This window comes from Miscanthus floridulus, chromosome 8 (genome assembly GCF_019320115.1).
Source record: "Miscanthus floridulus cultivar M001 chromosome 8, ASM1932011v1, whole genome shotgun sequence".
NCBI lineage: Eukaryota > Viridiplantae > Streptophyta > Magnoliopsida > Poales > Poaceae > Miscanthus > Miscanthus floridulus.
Window position 1 is genome coordinate 5,648,368 of NC_089587.1, and position 19,991 is coordinate 5,668,358.

The following is a 19,991-nucleotide window of genomic DNA, read 5'->3' on the forward strand; positions in this document are numbered from 1 at the left end:
CCATCTACTGTGTTTTTTTTTTTCAAAAAATTTGCACACACGCCTCCTTGAGTCCTTGCTCACGCAGCGAAGCACGTGCACTATCCTAGTACTACTATTACTCTATACATGCATAACCTAGTTTTGAAGCTACGTGTAAGTTGCTCCCGCGTCCCTAAATGTCTGTCGTTTTTATTTTCTGATAAACAACTTTGACTAAATATATATTAAAAAATATTAATATTTATGATATATAATTAGTATCATTGGATAGATATTTGAATCTAGTTTTTAATAAATTTATTTAGAGATAGAAATATTACACGTATTTTCTATAAATCGAGACAAAATTATCGACACGCAAATCGTGACGACTAACGTTTATATTAGGGACGAAGGGAGTACGTGTTAGCATCCTGCAGTTAGTCCACGCGGGCAGTATTTGTATAGTTCATGCGGGACTAATTCAAAACTGCACTGCCACGAACTCACGAATCACGAATTTAGGTTATTATACGTGTTGCTCTTTTTGCCTTAATTAACCTTTTCCTTCGTTGATGCAATGACGCTCCTGCCGGCCCAATGTAGTCTACTGATTCTAGCTAGCAGTCAACCTGCCACAATATTCGAATAGCAAGCTATTGCTTCAGATATATATTTTTCAGAAAAAAAAACAAATCTTGCTTCGTATAGAAATTGTGTAGCAATTACCTTAAAATTGCACTAGCTAATGATAAGAGAAACTTTTTTATACTACTATATTATCATTTTGTTATTATTTCTTGCTTACATTTGAACGTGTTGTCTTTTTCATCAGGTAGGTATAATTATAGCTTAAATATAATTTAGGCTTGTCCTTGATAACAGAAATTACGAAAGACAAATCAATTTTGAAAAACATATCCAGAAAAGACCACCTGTCTACACTCTGCAGTACCTGCAGGTGCAGACATGTTTACGGGCTTGTATGGCTGCACACAAATCCACCCCAATTCACATAGTTTGGGAGAGATTGAGGTGGAAGTTAAACTAAATTTCACCTCAATCTCTTCCAAACCACATGAATTAGGATTGATTTATGTGCAGCCCATCAAAGCCTACATGTATATATGATGCAGGGAAACGACGAAGCACATGCACGTTGTTACTAGGTATTTTGGTTCACGCGGTCCGTACTCAGTACTCTGCTCTACTATTTCGTGCAAGTAAAGCAATTTGATCAGACTTATATATATAGAGAGAGAGAGGAGAGAGATATATAGAGAGAGAGGATAACATGATGGGATTACTAGGCGCCCCGACCCACGAATTACTAGGCCTTCTACGCGATGGAGTCGCTGGCCATCGTGCGCACCATCATGGGGATCGCGCAGGACATCTTGGCAGCTGTGGAGACGGCGAGCCAGAACAAGAGCCGTTGCAAGAAGGTCGCCGAGCGTGTCCGTTGGCTCAAGGACATCTTAGAGGCGGCGCAGGACGGGACGACGGCGGCGGCGGACGCCGCGGCGACGCGGAGGCTGCTGCTGGACAGGCTGGAGGAGGCGCTCGGCCGCGCGCTGCAGGTGGGTGCGCCGGTGCCAACGCAGCAGCAGCCGCTTCCTTCGCAGCGTCATCGTCGTCGTCGTCGCCGGCGGGCAGACCCGCTCGACGGGGTGGAAGCCGAGATCGACCGGTGCATTCTCGACCTCGCCGTCGCCAACTCTCTTCGCATTGCTCGCCTCGAGGCACTCCTCGTTCGTCAGCAGCACACCGTGACCGTTGCAGCCAGCACGGGAGACAGCAGCGAAAAGGATGATGAGAACAAGAGGAAGAAGAAGCAGGGCTCTGCCGACGTGAGCGTCCCTGACAAGATGATGGACCATGACAACACCACAGCGACTGCGATTGGCGTTCCAGTCTGCACGGTGACCGCAGCCGTGCACGAGCACAAGCACGAGATGGTGCCGCCGCCGTCGTATGAGTACGGGTACGGGTACGGTTACAGGAGCTATCATAGCTACTGCCGAAATCATGGCTGTGGCTGTGACTGCTGCTGCTGGGATGACAATGCTGCGTTCTACCACACCCAGTACTCATCGTACCCGTCGATGTTCAGCGACGACAACCCCAACTCCTGCTCCATCTCGTGAGCTCTTAGTAGAACATCAGAACAGCAAAGTACAGGACCAGATCATACGTAAATGTTGTATTAGGCCTAAAGCATGATTTTATGGAAGTGTAAATTCACAATAAGATGATAGTGGGGTTTCGAACGAAATTGTTACATTAACAAAGAGCACGCTTATATATTCTTAGTTCTTAAAATTGACATGTTATAGTTAGGTCGGCTACAGACATGTTTGCTGTCGGTAAGACCCAAATTAAACGTCTCCCCTCCCCCCTCAACATTATTACTGTATACTATGTAGATAGTGTCATATTAACTGACAACAGAACCTTTGTACATCTTAATTATTCTGAATGAAATACTCAAACAGGCCTTATACGCGGTGCCGAGCACGCTGATGGATATATGCCCAAGAGGCAATCATCCATATTCATACCACGCTAATCGGCTTTTAGGGTAAAAGCCCATTTTGCGGTGGTCTATATATAGAAGGGGCAAGAGACTAGAGTTGGGTGACACTCCACACCATACAACCAAGCCGCCGCTACCGCCTCTCTCTCCCCCTAGGGCTGTGGGCGCTCAAGCCGCCGCCGTCGTTCTTCCACTCGTTGCACACGCGGTGCTAGCACACTGGTGTCGCGGCGTTCCATCCTCGCACGTGTGGACATCGTGGAGACGCTACTGCTGCAGTGTTAATCGTCAACGAACATGAGGTGCACGGCGAATGTGTACGGCTACTTCCACTACATCGATGTGCTCCTTTTCCGCTGCACTGCGCGTCTAGTGGTAATGATCTATGATCCTTCTACTCGCATGTTATCTTAGGTGAACGTGGTAGATGTGCTAGCGCGTAGCCAACCTGTTTTCCAACACATGCCGCTTCCGAGCCTTCTCGAGCTCCTCCGCCAGCAACGCTTCTGCCACCCCCGCAACAAACACCATGGGCGGAGGCAGCTGTATGGCAAGGTTTGGCATCCTTCCCGACCACTACCGTGGATGTCGCCACGTCGCTGGTGTCCCGCGGTTGTAGCGGCCACCGGACCGCGGCGCCGGCAGCTACGGCTAGGCCACCGCATTTCGCCTCCATTCCTAATCAGCCTTAGGCTTCGAATCTCAATTGGGAATGATTTGGTTGATTGGCAAGGAAGGAGGCGTCGTTGATGACGAGTTTATTTGTTGCGATTTGGTGGATTGCGGGGTTCGAATTTTGAACTAGTGAGGCAGGAGAGCCATGGCTTGAAATAAACTGTCTAACGGCTGGTTTCCATTTTTTTTTTATAGAGAAGGCTAGTTTCCATCTACTGGGAAGGAAAGAACGTGTCACGTGCGACTACCAAAATGTCCACGAAATCTCTTGTCCCGGCCCATTTGGCGCCGGAATGAATGGCCCAGCACTGGAGTCGCACCACAAAGGCCCATCCACCCCTCCCACGACCCACCCTTGTGACGCAGGCTGGGTCCGGGTCGGGGTTCGGGTTCGGGTTCGGGCCGGGCTACCGAAACTTATTACTTGGCGCGCGCTGACCTCCGTTCCCGCGAAGCCGAAACCCCGTGCGCGCCAAAATCCTCGCCCACTCCCGCCACTATTCCTATTTACCCACCCCACCTGCCCCGCCGACGGCCGACGCGCACACCTCTCCACTCCACCAGCCTCCTCGTTCCCCCCGCCGCCCGCCATCTCGGATCTCGCGTGCGTAGACAGATGGGCGCCGCGGGCCAGCTCCGTCGCCGGACCCGCGCGCGGACGCCGCCAGGGCCCAGACCCGAGGCCGCCGCCGCCGCCGGCGACGAAGACGACGTGAAGTGCGAGGCGTGCGGGTCCGGGGAGGCGGCCCCGGAGCTGATGCTGTGCGACGGCTGCAACCGCGGGTTCCACATCTTCTGCCTCCGCCCCATCCTCCCCCGCGTCCCCGCCGGCGACTGGTTCTGCCCGTCCTGCTGCGCCCCGGCCTCCTCCAAATCCGAATCCGCCGCCGCCGCTGCTCACACCGTCGTCGGCAAGAAGCCTAAACGTGAGTTCCCGTATTTTCTTTGCGATTTCAGTTGCAAGTAGCCATTTGCGCTTCTCCGCTCAATCATCGGCGATTTGTTTATGTCCCGCAGAGTTCCCGCTGGTCCAGACGAAGATCGTGGATTTCTTCAAGATCCAACGCAGCCCGACGCCGGCCGATGCGTTGGCGGAGCTGAAGAAGCGGAAGCGGAAGTCCGGGGGCACGCTGGTGGCGTCCAAGAAGAAGAGTCGGAGGCTGCTGCCTTTCATCCCCAGCTCCGACCAGGCGCAGCGGCTGCGGCAGATGGCGTCGCTGGCGACGGCGCTGACGGCGACGGGCGCCGCGTTCAGCAACGAGCTCACCTACCAGCCCGGCATGGCGCCGCGGTCCGCGAACCGCGCGGCGCTGGAGGCCGGCGGGATGCAGGTGCTGAACCGGGAGGACGCGGAGACGCTGGCGCGGTGCCAGCGGATGATGGCACGCGGGGAGTGGCCGCCGCTGTTGGTGGCGTACGACCCCGTGGAAGGGTTCACGGTGGAGGCGGACCGCCCCATCCGCGACCTCACCATCATCACCGAGTACGTCGGCGACGTCGACTTCCTCCGCAACCGGGAGCACGACGACGGCGACAGCATGATGACGCTGCTGTCGGCGGCGTCCCCGGCGCGGAGCCTCGTCATCTGTCCCGACCGCCGCAGCAACATCGCGCGGTTCATCAACGGCATCAACAACCACACGCCCGAGGGGAGGAAGAAGCAGAACGTCAAGTGCGTGCGGTTCGACGTCGGCGGCGAGTGCCGGGTGCTGCTGGTGGCCAACAGGGACATCTCCAAGGGGGAGAGGCTCTACTACGACTACAATGGATCGGAGCACGAGTACCCCACGCACCATTTCGTGTGATGAATGTGACCACAACACCAAGAGCGGCGGGGCAGATCGGAGTCTGCCATTGCAGCTCCAGCTCTGATCTGACTGCCAAAATTGGACATTCGAACTGGCCACTGGGGAAAGGAATTGTAATGTCAGAGGTTCCTGTTGTACAACATTAGGATGGCTTTTGGATGAACCAGCATCATCAGTGTTTTGGGCCAGTTTGAATTAGCTAGCGCTAGTTAATAGTTGAAGCTATAAATTAGTCTAAATTAGTTGAGGTTAGCTACCTAGTTGGCTAACAACTAGTTGAAGACAGCTAAAAAAATTAGCTCATCTATTATTCCCTTGTTTGGATGGATCAGAGCTAAATTAGCTCTATGCATCAATCAGGTCTTATAAAAGCAATGGCAAAGGTCAACAAGTTCATCTCATACCTTGTTTCATCTGTTTCCAGTGTTCTTTTATACTTCCAAATCCACAGTAAAGGTAAAGAAGCGAAAAACTGGCTGACATATTGGCCCTGCAGACTGCAGTCACATATAGGTGATGTGTTTTGGGTATCAATGTCTCTGAAACATGTTTTTGCTGTGCTATGTTTACAAGACAGTAAAAATGAACTTTGTAAAACTACTTTTCAAGGCAAATGTACTCATATCACTTTCAAACATAAAAAGGGGCTATAAGCTGGAAGTTGTTGACTGCACTTTATGCATCAATAGTCTTGTTGCGTCAGCTTGGAAGTTGAAACTGTAAAGTCAAATTTATTAGTTGAGCTAAAATTTAGCATAAATTTATTAGTTTAGCTAATAAATTAGCCTAAATTAGCTGGAGTTAGCTAGCTAGTTAGCTAACAGCTAATTGAAGACTTGCTAAAAGAACTAGCACATCAATTAATCCCTTGTTTGGCTGGGTTAGAGCTAAAATTAGCTAGCTAATTGCCCTGTAACTTTTCCATTTTCCTTTTTGTACTAGTCTTGTAAATACCATTCTTTCAATTAATTGAAAATGAAAAAAAATAGGTAGGGGATTCCCCTGCTGAATCGGTCAAAAAAAAAAAAGCTAGCTAACAATTAGCTATGTGCATATATTCAGGCCTTATGAAAGCCAAAGGCCAGCAAGTTTGCCCAGCTTATTCCTTGTTTCATCTGTTTATACTTCCAAATCGAAATGGACAGTAAAGGTAAAGAGGAACGAAATACTGCCCCTGCAGTCCATGAAATACTGCCCCTGCAGATGGGCTTTGGACACCAATCAACGTCTCCAAAACATGTTTTTGATGTATATATATTATGTTTACAGACATGATAAAAATGCACTTTTGTAAAACTACTTTTCGCAATCTCACATGACATTTTCAAACATAAAAAATGACAGTGTAATTTGTAATAAAAGTCTGAAGCTATTGATTGCACTTTATGCGTCAATAGTCTTGTCGCGTCAGCTTGGAACTAGTCTCAACTGAAGCTCGACAAGTTGATACGTACTGTACATCAACAAAGGAACATAACTTCGACCATTGTATTGTGCTCAACACTTGACAGATGAAGCAATCTAGAGATTCATCAGCATAACGGCACAATAAGGTAGCTGGAAAATAACGCCAACAAATATTCAAACGAGTACTGAAGGCTACCATTCAATACTACAACGCCAACAAAGGTTCAAACGAGTAGCATTCGATCCAACATGAGTTACATTCTGGAGTCGCTTCATACTGAAATGGGAAATGATAAGCTAACTTGGAAAGTCAACACGAGCTAACGCACATAGTACACGGGGTTTCCTGCTGGCTAACATTACCAACTGTAACATAACATCACTTGCACATTCATCTGATGCGGGAGGCTTGATGCTTGAACACAGGCACGGAATGCTTCTAGTGTCTCTCGTCCCTCCCAGGTGAGCGGCTACACAATGCAAACAAGTCATTACTCACTGTGATGCATTATCACAACATGCAAAGATATGAGATGACACCGAAGGGTATTACTAACCTGGGGGACCTGTCATAGCCGGGGCTGGCTTCCCGGCGCTCGCGACGAGGGCTAGCTTCCCGGCGCTCACGATCATAGTCGGGGCTGCGTCCTCCCCTGACATGATCGCCTCTGCCACCATTGATTGGGCTTACTCCACGGCCATTATCGGGGCTGTGTCCTCCCCTGCCATTATCAGGGCTGCGTCCTCCCCTGCCATAGTCTGGGCTCCCCTTCTCCTTGCTTCTTCCGTAGTCTGGGCTACCTCTCTCCCTTCCTCTGCCGTAAGGACTAGGAGAACGCCTTCTACCTGGGGATCTTTCACGACCTCTCCTGTCTGGGCTGTATCCGTTCCCTCTTTCACCTTTTTCATCGTCATCACGAAGTGCATACTCAACTGAGATGACCCTGTCCATGAAATGGCTGCCACAAGAATGCCAGGTTCAATCAAGGTGTAACATGCAGACACACAAATTCAACTAAAGATGGTGCAGCAAACTATGAATAAAATACCATGGCTAAAATATTCTGAATAAGTAAAAGGCAAGCATGAGCTAGTACCTTCCATTAGTACCCTCCAATGCTCTAGTAGCATCCTCCTGTACCTCAAACTGGACAAAGGCAAAGTTCTTTTTGATTCTTACATTTGCGACCCTGCCATATTTATCAAAGTGCCTCTCCAGATCTCGGATTCTTGTGTTGATCGGGTCAAAGTTGATCACAAACAAGGTTTTGGTCGGTCTTGCATTGGTTGGAGATCTCCTTGAGCTACCTCTTCGACCAGCAGTGCGATCCTCCTGAAAAATAATGGACATTATAATTCAGTAAAACAAGACTAAGTTATCAAGTGCCAATGGGTCAATACTCTTTTCCACATCTGCTCACCTTTGTCCACTCAACTTTGATTCTCCTTCCTTTTCTGCCAAAATCAACTCCATCAAGTCTATGGATAGCATCTTCAGCATCGCGTTCATCTTCCATGTAGACAAATGCAAACCCTTCATGTTGAACACAAGGTAAAAGGAGAAGTGACTGGTTGTTCAAAGAAACAGTATGGTCCAAGACATAAACAAAAAAGGCAACAAGATGAATCATGATTTGCAGCCTCTGCTGGAAACTTTTCTAAGATCACCTCGCAAATCTACAGTCTGATACACTAGAATAAACAGGAACAGACCTTGTATATGTTGAACTAAATGATGTCAGAGTAGTAGAGTACAACAATCCAAACATTCGTGGTACATCAAAGAATTGGTGGTGCAACCTCCACTTCTCTCCACTCTCCAGCCGGCCATGAGATTGGCATGGTTGGATTGGCGAGGAAATGGTGATCAGGCGGGGGAGGAGGATGCAATGTTGATCGTAAAAGTAAGACATCGGTCATGAGGTGGTCGTTTCCATGTGAACAGATGCGACTGTGAACTCCTGGAGATGGACAAGGCATGAGGTGGGGGCTCAGGCAGAGGCAGTAAAGGTAGAGCCAGTCCATCAACCAGGAAGAGCACATGTGCTCCATGATATTCCTGCGGCAAAGAAACAATTGAGTACCGGACCTAAATTTTAAGAAAGAAACTTCTTTTTTTCTAAATTTATCCTGATGCACACTTGCCCAATGACTTATAACAACAAAACATAAACATAATCTGATTTTGCTGAAACTCCTCTGGTTTTCGCGTCGGATGAAGTAACAACTTGGTCTGTTTGCAGCTTCGTACACCAGGCATGGCTGAAGGAAGATCGAAAATTTCTGCCACGTCATGGTGATAGCAGTTTCCACGTGAAGATCACATTCTTAGAGGAGTTATGTGAAGATCATGTATTTGTGATGATTAAACCAATATTGCAAATCAAATGGTAAAAATCAAATTTAAACAAAGGCATTGTTATGTTTTTGGATGGCATTGCCTTATGAATACATTCAGTATCTAAATTGAAGAAACAAAATGGTTCAAAGCTGCAGCTCCTGACACTGGATGTAATTCACTTGCTAAAATAAAGCACTGCCTTCGACCAAAAACAACATATAGTTGCAGCAGCAATTGTTGTTTTGCTAACATAGATCATAAATTGGAGAACAGATTTAACAGACTAACCTGTCTTCAGATCCACTCGTTCCACCCTTCCATACTTCCCGAAAAGGCGCTCGACCTCGGAGATGCGAACATCATAGTCAAGGTTCCCACAAAATACTGGCTTCATTCTACAGGTCAAAATTGTATTCCATCAGTACAACATTATTAAAAAAACATTAGTTCAGGAATACAATACAGTATCCAACATTCAGCAAGCCAGACAGCATTAACATTCAGCAAGCCGAACAGCATTAACAGCAGATGCTTGCAGTCAATCAGCCAACTTCGTCCTTTAAGATCAGGACTCATACCATCTTATTACAAAAATCACACGACAACGACCCAAACGAGTTTACTACACGACTCTTAACTCAGAAGAAAATTGAGAAATAAACACATCACTTTCAACTTTACGAAAAGATCAGCACATTTGTGCCACCTTCATAGGATACAAGATATGCTGCCTGCCTAACACTAATAAGGTGTGTCCAACAGGACAGGTCATTCGACCCGCAGACGGTCAACTCTAGTACACAGTATACCTGTCTAAACAAACAAACATTGACACTTGCAATCTGTTTTGAGAATATGAACCACTTACAACTCAAATTTTTCACATATTCTGCATTGGGTTACAGATTATTTCAAATGGGAGCGAAGGAAACTGAGCGAAACTTCCAATATACACAGTACCAAAACAAGTGGGCAGAATTGCAGAAACCAATGCATACTGAGAGATAGGTGGGAGGGCCCATGGTGTACACAACTTCACCCAATAATTTTGGCCAAAAAAATCCGAAGATATTAGGCACAATACACGTATACACTCGTAACTAAATCAGATCCAAAAACAAACATCCAAATAGCTTAGGTTAGGGTTCGGACAGGAGTGGACCAAGCAAAGGACATGGGCATGCACGTGTAAACCCAATATTTTTTGCAAAATAATGGAAGATAGCAGGCATAATACATGCATGCTCTTGTAACTGGATCAGATCCGAATACAAATACCCAGATAGCTCAAAGCTAGGGTTCGGGCGCTCGGTTTCGCGCAGCAGGAAGGGGAGAGAAGGGGTGCGCATACCTGACTGGCGCTCGTTGCCGGCGAAGACCTGGCGAAGGGGCCGGGGAAGACCTGGGCACCTTGAGAAGGGCGGCGGCGGCGGGTCGCCCTGTTGTCGCCGAGAGCGAGAGAAAGAGGGAGAGGGGGAGAGCAGGCGGGGTGAACGAATGAAGAAAAGCCAGGGGTGAACGGACCCTAGAAATTTGGCTGGGCCTGGAGCGGGCCGGATTTTGCCTTGTTTTGATCCCAACAAGTCTAGGCCCAGAAGCCCAGTTGTTTTAAAACAGTTTGTCTTTATACTTTTTATAATAAATGAAAAAACAGATTGTCTTGATAAACCTTATATTAGTTAATTGTAATAACTAGCATAATATAATAAGCATACATGTGCCGGTGGAATAATAATTGTGATTTCATTTTAAAATAAAAATCACAGTTTTTTTTATTTTAATAGTAATAGCTTGCATAATAAAAGCAATTGTATCTAGAAAAGCCAAAACATCTTATAATTTAGAACGAATGGAATACTATTTTATCATTGTTCTGTCAAATAATTGTGTAATTGGAAAAGCAATGAGATGAAAGGGATAAGGTGATATGATAATACTCCCTCCATTCCAAATTATAAGTCGTGTTGACTTTTTTGGTACATCGAATTTGCTATTTATCTGGACACAAGTTCAAATAAATAGCAAATTCGATGTAAAAAAAAGTCAAAGCAACTTATATTTGAAAAAGACGGAGTACTAAAGAATAGTTGCCTCCCATTGTTTATCTACTGTATAAGCGTTGAAACATTCAGGCCGCATGCGCAACGGAGTAGAAGCGCAACGGAGTAGAATGAGATTGCCTGGAGGAATATAACCGGCTAGTTTTTTACAGGAGGCTAAGACTGCGTCTTGCATTGATGCTTGCACGAAGAAAAGGAAGGCAGAGAAGCAGAAGGAAAATTTCCTCTATTTTTTTTTTGAAACGAACAGTAGGAGCTCTGTCTTTCGATTAATGAAGGAAAGAAAAAAATTCCTCTATTTTTCATACATTTCAATGGGGCCTAAATTTCAAGATGTCACGTACTCAGAGAGACCAAAGGTGCTATGTGCCTATATGCACCGGCAAACCATCGTTGCTATACGCAAAAGCGCGCCTGGTCGCGCTCCGGCATGAGCGCGGGCCTGGCCTGCTTGCATGCGCCACCCGCAGATGTGCTCGGCCTACCTACGCCACCCATCCATGCGGCCTGGTCCGCCAGTACATGTGAGGCCCGCCTGTTCGTTTGTCTGAATTCTGGAGGAATCTGGATGGTTTGGAGGAATGCTGGATGAATTTGTGAGAGAAAAACACTGTTCCAAATAAAAAATAAGCGGATCAAGATGGGTCTAGTAATGTCTATGTTTTAAAATATATTTTATATAGTGGTAACTTATGCTGTATGTTTAGTAGCTACTTATGTATTTTATATAGTGGTAATGAAAATAACTTGCCACTTGCTCAAAATATAACTTGCTACAGACTTTAAACTTGCCACATACATGGTCATGCAGCTTGTAGTGTTATTTTAGTTTCAGTTTAATGAGTTATGAATTTCATTTATCGAGTTTTTCCTTTTAGTTTAATGAGTTATGAGTTTCATTTTCTCAGGTTCTTGTGCTTCTTTTGGTCTTAGTTTTTTTAATTTCAGTTTAATTTTCTAGTTGTCATTTTCAGTTTCAGTAATATGTTTTTTATTTTGTTTTTTAGTTTTCATTTATTATCAGTCAATTTCAGTTCAATTTTCTAGTTGCCAATTTCAGTTTCAGTCTTATTTTTCAGTTTTGTGTTTCTTATTTTGTCTACTTTAGTTTTCAGTTTTTATTTTTCATTTTCAGTTCATTTTTCTAGTTGTCAATTTTAGTTCCAGTTTCTAGTAATTTCATTTTCAGTTATTTGTTTTTCATTTTGTCAACTTTAGTTTTCATTTTCTTTTTTTCAATTTCAGTTTTTGTTTGTGGTTGCCGATTTCAATTTTATTTTCTTGTAATTTCAGTTTGGAGTTGTCAATTTCAATCAGTTTCTAGTTATTTTAGTTTCAGTTTTATGTTTCAGAGTTTTTTTTTTTCATTTTTTTCTACTTTTATTTTCAGTTTCTATTTGTCAATTTTAGTTTAAGGTAATTTCAATTTCATTTTTTTGTTGTTTTTTCATTTTATCTACTTTAATTTTTAGTTTCTATTTGTCAATTTCAATTAATTTTCTTGGTTGTCAATTTCAGTATTATCTACTTTCATGTGTTTTAGTGCGGAGAGGGGCAATCAATCTGCGAAGAGGAGGAGCAAATCGACGAAGAGAAGCAACCAATCTGCGAGGAGGAGCAAATCGGCGGAGAGGAGCAGATTTGGATCAATAGAGTGGGGTGGCTGCCGACAGATTCAAGCGGAAAGGAGCAGATTTGAGCAAGTTGTATAATAACTTGCTCCCTCAGTTCAAAGCTTATGCAATGCTTATTTTAATAATTTGCTCCAAGTTGTACAACTATAGTATTATGTGGTAGTAATTACTTTGATATTTTTTGTCCCCCAGCTTGTGCATACTGTAACAACTTCAGTATATTTTTGGAGTAGCAACTTTACTATTACATGATAGTATTACAAATAAATTGCTGCTAAAATAAAATTTTCGAAATATATGCAAGTGGGATCTAGTTTTGTTCGTCAAATCACGCAGAACACACCGGTATAGACGGAATTAAAAACGGATACACCATTTAAAAGTTATAGCAATTTAAAGAAAATATTTTTGACCTTTATTCGCTTACATCAGCGCTTGCATGCATTGGGTCAGGCACGGCCGCACGGGACGCATGCAGCAGGGAGCGGGCAGACGGGAGTGGGATCAGCGCTGTCGTACGGACATAGGGGTCGCGCACTAGGCGTACGCGCGACCTGTCGCGCTATAACGGCGTCCCTTCGCATTGCTGCAGCATATTTGGCTTTCTTTACTTTGCGAAGGGATGAACTAGTAGATGCCGTTATGTACATCATAGATCGTGAACAGTAAGTACGTAGATGTAGCACCCTTCTTTTCACGACGATTCTACCCTGTTTGGCTGGGCTTATACGTATACGATCGTGGATTATAAGCTGAAATAGTATTTTTCTCTCACACCAAATCAGTCAAACCAGCCAACAGTAAATAATTCACGATCGTTTACGACGTAGCTGTTAGGAATTTAGACAATTTCATTATCAGTTTATCTAGAAAAATAACATCAACAGGTTTGTGACGAAATATGTGTGCATGTGTATATTTCTTATGAACACTACAGCATGCAGAGATGACATACAGGTGAATACAGTAAAAACACAAAGTACAGAAATCACAGAGATTAAACTGTACCCAGCGGATGGTCTCATGCCGAGGGCATCGGAGGCTCCATTCGCACTAGTCGACATAGTGCGTTGCTCGAAGTCGCAGACCACAGTCGATGTAGGAAGATGTTCGCAGTGCAGTACTACGAACGGATCACCAGGAAGAAGACGCCTTGACGTTCCGCAGGCAATCACCGAGAAGAAGATGTACGTGGATGAGCAGTCACGGATCGCTCCCCAAAAACCTAATCGGATTAAGTGGCAAAAGACTGGCGACGCTCGCTCGCCCGGCCCGGCCGGCGGCAGCGTGCGCGCACGCGTGTGGCACGTCTTTATCCTTTTCCCAGCTTCTCAATTTAGATGAATAATTTCCAACCATATAAGCTGAGTCAGCGTTCAGTCAAAATCCCGTATGGTATTAAACCGTACAACACTTAATATTACGTACCATAGAGTTTTATTTGATTATTAAATATTATATGGGCCAAGCCCATATTATATCCAACAGTAGCTTGTTCGTTTCGTCGTAAACGATCATGAATTATTTACTGCTGGCTGATTTGGTGTGAGAGAAAAATATTGTTCTGCATTTTCCATGGCATGGAAATCTATTGGTTTGAAGTTGGAACATACCAACTATATGCAGGAACATAACCAACTATGCAGGGGAACTGCAGCCTGCATGCCAGAATACCAAACCTGTGCTGCGGCAGCTGAGCTGAAGGTACCTGTAATCCAAGAAGAAGAAAATAGCTGGTTACTGGCGGTTAGCAGAAGCTCAAATTTCAGGATCAAAAAACCAAAATCTGAACTCAAGCAGGTTGTGAGATCCTGTCTTTTTACCTGCAGAGCAACTCTCAGGCGGTCAGGCCTAAGTTACTTAAACTGTTCAAAACCATGCCAACAAGCAATTCCTTAGGCATTTTGGAGGCACTTTATAGTCATACTTTCGCCAGATGATTGTGCAATCTCACGAAATCATTCAAAATCAGATCAGAAGGTCTAGCCTGCCACCAGCAGTTGACAAGTGAGCACAATAGCACATGCTCACAGAGAGTGGGAGGAGGGGATACAGAAGAGAGTGGGAGGAGGGGATACAGAAGAAGGAGCGAGAGCTTACTGTAACTGGAAGGCCAATGTTGTCAAGAGCAGCCTCGATCTCAGAAGAAGAGCATAGGTGCTGAAGAAATTTCCTAAGCATCTTGCGCTTCCCCATGAAAGCGGATACTCCTCCACATTCTTTAGTTTGAAGCTGATAACAGCACCATCAACCTGCAAATGGAATTGGCCAACAGTATAGACTTGAAATAAGGTTCATGAAACTCAAACCACTGGGAAACAACAAAATGTTATTCCCCAAACTCACACATGTACCCAGTGCAGAGAGCCCCCGCTCTGTGCGGGGTCTGGAGAAGGGTGTCAGTGGTAAGCCTTACCCTCGCCTGTGCAATGCGAGGAGACCGCGACTCGAACCTGCGACCTTCCGGCCACAGGCGGTAAGACTCTACCGCTTGCACTAGGCCCGCCCTTCCCCAAACCCACACATGTAAGAAATAAATTACCTTTGGCCAAGGGAAAAAATTCTCTCTGTCAACCCTGAACTTGTATTCAGGTTCTGAAAAGAAGAAACAAAATACATTCCTGTCAACAAATGCAAGCTAATGACTGTGAATAGCTAGACAAACATTGTTAGGGCTATGTTGCTCACATTTCAAAATATTTTGATTGATCTCTTTAAGCAGAATCCTAAGATAATGCGCTCTCACAATTTAACTAAGCAACATTAATGTGTACTTTATCTACACGAGGAACCCCTAACAAACAAAACTAGATGTTTAACTCAATGTTTTTGAGGCGTCGCCTAGGCGTCGCCTAGTCGTCGCCTAGGCGACAAGGCGTGGAAGAGGTGCTGGGCGTCGGGGGCGCCACAACCTGCAGTGGTATGGCGTCCGCCTAATCGTATTAAGCGTCGCCTAGGCATAGAAAAGCGTCGGGCGGACGCCTACAGCCGCGCCGCGGACGCCGTATGCCTACTCGTGGGGGAAGGGCGCCAAAAGACCGCGGCCCTATCCGCGCGCCCGCGCGAAAAGCAACAGACGCGGGAAATCGACCGCGCGGCCGCCCAGATAGGACCTACGCGCGGGAAATCGACCGCGCGCCGCGAGTGCGGGCGAGGGGAGAGGAAGAGAGAAGGCGGCGGGCTTACCTCGAGCTCCGCTTGGCTGCTCCTCTGCTCCAGTCCACCGGCCGTCCGCCCCTGCCGCGGAGCCAGCCCTGCATCGCACGTCGCTGCTTGCCTCTGCCTCTGCCTCTGCCTCCGTCCGCACCTCCGTCGACTCCGCCTCCGTCCGCCCCGTCCGCAGTCTCCAGTCCGCCGGCCGTCCGCAGTTTCCAGTCCACCGGCCGTCCGCTCCTGCCGCGGAGCCAGCCCTGCATCGCACGTCGCTTCTTGCCACTGCCTCTGCCTCTGCCTTTGCCTCCGTCCGCACCTCCATCGACTCTGCCTCCGTCCGCCTGGTATGCCCCCTGCCTCCTCTCTGCTTTCCCAAATATCTGTGATAATTGCTCTGCTGTCTGCTCTGAATATGGCGTGTGCTCTGCTTTCCCAAACATAAGGCTCTTGCTTTCTTTTATGTAGCATCCAGCAACATGGCAAGCTCAAGTGAAGCACCTGATTATGATCCCAAGACTGATCCAGCAAGTTTGCTTTCCCAAATATCTGTGATAATTGCTCTGCCGTCTGCTCTGCTGTCTGCTCTGAATTGGCAACAAACGAGGTATGTATGTGCTGCACTAGTATATAAAATTCTAGCTTACAACGCCTTACAATGTGTGTATGGCGTCGCCTAGGCGTCCGCCACAAACGCCTAGGCGTTGTGAAGGGGGTCGGGCGCCGCGCCTCGCCGCGGCGCCTCAAAAACATTGGTTTAACTATCTGTAACGTTCCTGATCAAATGTATACAATATAACTAAAAGACTGATAAAAGTGCACTATAACTATTCAAGGCAGACAGAGTGATACAGCATAAGATTGTTGTCATCAGCTGCCGGGAAGGATCTAGAATCAGAGTAGCTAGCAGATATTTATGATGAATCTATTAAATGTAGGGCGTGAACTAGCAGTTATGGAATATGTATCTCGACTGTTTTCTTTAAGTGACCTCCATTATTCTATGGGCAACATAGAAGCGAACTTTACAGCACAATTTAATTAAACACTTTAAAATCTGAGTTTGTACTTTTTTCCCCCATTTTTTCTATTTTTGCTCCCCTCGGTCCCTCATACTTTTCACTGAGAGCTTCCTTTATCCTCCTCGGTAAAAAGGGATACTCAGAAGCCTGGCTATTATATGAAACAAATAGATAAGATGTAAATATACTCTCAACACTAATCGAAGTCCCTCAACATGTTCCATACAAAAACTTGAGCAGAAATTCACAAACACGTTGATAGGTCGGTACTCCGGAATTTGTATTGAAGCATCTGCAAGGCGTACTGCTGTTTCATCCTGGAAATGAGGATACGAGAATGAAGTATAATGAGTCAATAACAATATTAAAAAATAATTCATTCAAACAGAGAGCGGAGGTAAAATAATATAGATTGAAATGGCCCCTTAACAAAAAAGGGTAGTGTTTCTAAAATCGAAATCACACAGAAATACATGATAGTCAAAAGTTCTATATCTTATGAAATCTGGACCACCACTGGCTTGTTATTAACAGTCTGCAACATTAGCCATTGCAAAAGTGAATGTAAGAGCTGTCTCAAACCTGAAGCATAAGCACCACGACAGAGAAAACATCCCCCATTGGGAGAAGTAGTTTGACAACTTCGGTGCTGACATTGAATGGTAAGTTTGATACAACCTGCAAAGTAGAAACTGGAACATGATCACAAAAACAAGCTCCATATAGATTTCTGCGGATGAGCATCAAGCTCACCTTTGCAAGTTTTTTGGTGGCATAGTATTTCTCCTTCATCAAAGTAAGAAAATGGGAACGGATGTGAAATTTTGTGATGTCTTCTTCAATGACCTGCAACAGATTTGTACTATCAACACAGATCAAGTGTAAGGTAACTGTAAGCTTTACTAAAAGCAATATTGTTGATACATTTTGAGCTTCTGATTTCCAAATTATTTGACAGAATTATTCATCTGTAATGACTAATGAATGACAACAGATAGAAATTTTAGGTTGTTTAGAGGACATCAGTGTACATCTTGATGTCCTGGAGAGCAACAAGAGAATATTGCACGCGGCCTGTTCGCTGATTGGTTTCTGGGCTGGTTTGGGCTGGCTGGTGCTGGTTTATTGTGAGAGAAAAACACTGTTGGCTGGCTGGTTTGGGCTGGCTGAAACCAACAAGCGAACAGGCTGATATGTGTTAAGGAAGCATGACATGTCAAACGAAGAGCTAGATGCTACCTTCAACTGTTCTGTAGATCCAAACCTATCTTTAACGAGGGTAGCCATATGCTTGTCCTGTTACCAAAAAAAGAAAAGAACATGATGATGCAGGTTATCGATCCTTAATAGAAAGCTTCTAGACTTCAACTGTTAAAGCTCCCAAAATGAGAAGAAAATTACAACTACTTTCTCTAGCCCAAAAGGCAAACGCAGCTGGAATATCAGGGGAGGCACTTCTATTTGGACGGATACACCTCAAGTTCAGCTTCAACTTATAATGTCATGCTCACGTTTGAATCTATAATAAGTGTTTAAAGGAACCAAAAGAAACTTATATTAGACAGATAACTTCTTCCAATCTATCGCAAGTAAGTGAAAGGCCACACTATCGGCACATCATTCACAACTCAGTCTCAGGTCAGTCTATATAAAAGTCTCAAAGACAAGCATGATCTCAGTTAGAACTTACAGGTCCCAAATCCCAATTAATGAAAAGAAAAACTACTCATACTTGTTTCCTTTCGAGGCATCAACAATTGAGACACCGATGATAGTATCACATCACCCACTAGAAATGAACCAACACCTTCCTTCACCCAAACACGCTGAACCATTTCACACAATTCCAATTTCGTTTCAGGAGCTCATTCTCACTTTCAGCAGTCAGCACAGAGCCCAGCTACAGAATACCAAGCAAAGCAACGTTTTACGGACCTTCTCGACGGCGAAGACGGTAGCGCCCGCCTGGAGCAGTGCGGCGGTGAGTGAGCCGGTGCCCGGGCCGATCTCGAGCACGACGTCCCCTTCCTCCACCCCCGCCGCCGCCACCAGCTCCTCGTTCACCCTGGAGTTGAGCATGTAGTTCTGCAGGGAGACGAGAGCCGCGTCGGTACGCGGTGAATGACTGAATGGTGAGCCTGTCTGTGGGTGGCGGTTCTAGGGGCCGAATCTCAGGGGTGAGCGGGAGGACCTGCCCGAGGGATTTTCGGGGGACGTGGCGGCCGCGGGAGTTGACGGAGCGGATGGTGGAGTGGTAGTCGTCGGCGCCGGGCGTGGCGGCCGCGGCGGTCGCGGCGCGTAGGATCCTCCCGCGACGACGTGACGAGGTATGGACATGAGGTGTCGGCGGCGGGGGCCGGCGGCGAGGAGTCGCCGGAGACGGAGAAGGGCGCGGTGGCCCTGGGGATAAGGAGCTGAGCGCCACCATTTTCGAAAGTTTTCAGTTTTCCTCGCCCTTTTTTATTTTCCATCCCTTTCGTTTGTTCTCGTATACGTTTTTTCTTTTTTAAAAAAGGGCGCTATTATGGTGTGCCGGGCCGGGCCGGCTTCGTAGTATCAATTGATGGGCTTTTGCAAATTTTTGTAACTTTTTTTCTTCAAAAAAGAAATGTTTAGAGCTTGATGAAGCTTCCACTCAAAGTTTGGGTGGTATTGGTAAATCAGGCTCTAACAGGCTGTTTGATTTGCCGGATTAGCCCTGGAGGTTAGATGATGTGGGTTATATAATTCTCAAAAAAAAAAATGATGTGGGTTATATAGTAGGGCTTATATATTTTAAAGTTTGGCACAAACTCCGGTTTATGCAGGGTGTCAAGAAGCTCCAGTTTCTTCTTTGCAAAGAAAAAAAAAGAAAGAAACAAAGAAACTTCAGTTTCAGAGACAGCCAGACAGGAATGCTCACGGGAACCGTCATCTGTTGTTGCTTCAACATCCAATCCAACCGCTCCCATATCACAAATAATGTTAATCGCCCCCATAATCTGCGATCCGAAATGATCTTGCACTGTTCCCACATACGCTGCCGTGGAGCCGTGGAGGTGGAGCATCCATCCAGTCTGCGCGATGAGGATGACGATTATCATCGGGAAAGCAAAACAAAACAAAAAGGATGACGATGTACGCAAGCAGCTGCGCAGAATTAAACTGATTACAGAGGTTATATTTAGTTATATATATTCCTATTCCCGCTACGTGACATCATGCTGCTGCTGCCGCCTCCCAATGCTATCCATAATTCCATATCCGTATCACCTCCACGGGCAACTAGAGCCTAGACATGTATAATAATGCCGATGCACATTTGCACTGTAATAGCTTCATTCACACCATAAATCTACTCCCAAGTCAAGAGAAATGCCATCATATCAAAGCTGGAGAAGAATAAAGGTGCATGTTT

General features: G+C 45.7%; 2 protein-coding genes and 1 pseudogene across 2 annotated transcripts; 1 reads left to right on the forward strand and 2 right to left on the reverse strand.

Annotated features, from left to right (window-relative positions):
* The first annotated feature begins 3,728 nt into the window (after positions 1-3,728).
* Positions 3,729-5,372, forward strand: LOC136470971 (histone-lysine N-methyltransferase ATXR6-like). Its single transcript, XM_066468701.1, has 2 exons — positions 3,729-4,098; positions 4,190-5,372. The coding sequence occupies exons 1-2, from the start codon at positions 3,789-3,791 to the stop codon at positions 4,975-4,977; spliced, it is 1,098 nt and encodes a 365-aa protein (XP_066324798.1). The 5' UTR covers positions 3,729-3,788; the 3' UTR covers positions 4,978-5,372.
* Positions 5,373-6,490: 1,118 nt separating this feature from the next.
* LOC136470972 (serine/arginine-rich splicing factor RS41-like) lies at positions 6,491-10,236 on the reverse strand. The gene is made up of 6 exons (XM_066468702.1): positions 10,080-10,236; positions 9,017-9,123; positions 7,809-7,921; positions 7,485-7,720; positions 6,945-7,346; positions 6,491-6,857 (listed from the first exon to the last, which is right to left on the reverse strand). Exons 2-6 carry the CDS (start codon positions 9,120-9,122, stop codon positions 6,827-6,829), a joined length of 888 nt encoding a protein of 295 aa, XP_066324799.1. The 5' UTR covers position 9,123; positions 10,080-10,236; the 3' UTR covers positions 6,491-6,826.
* Positions 10,237-13,993: 3,757 nt separating this feature from the next.
* On the reverse strand, positions 13,994-19,145 carry LOC136470973 (ribosomal RNA small subunit methyltransferase, chloroplastic-like; annotated as a pseudogene).
* Positions 19,146-19,991: the final 846 nt, after the last annotated feature.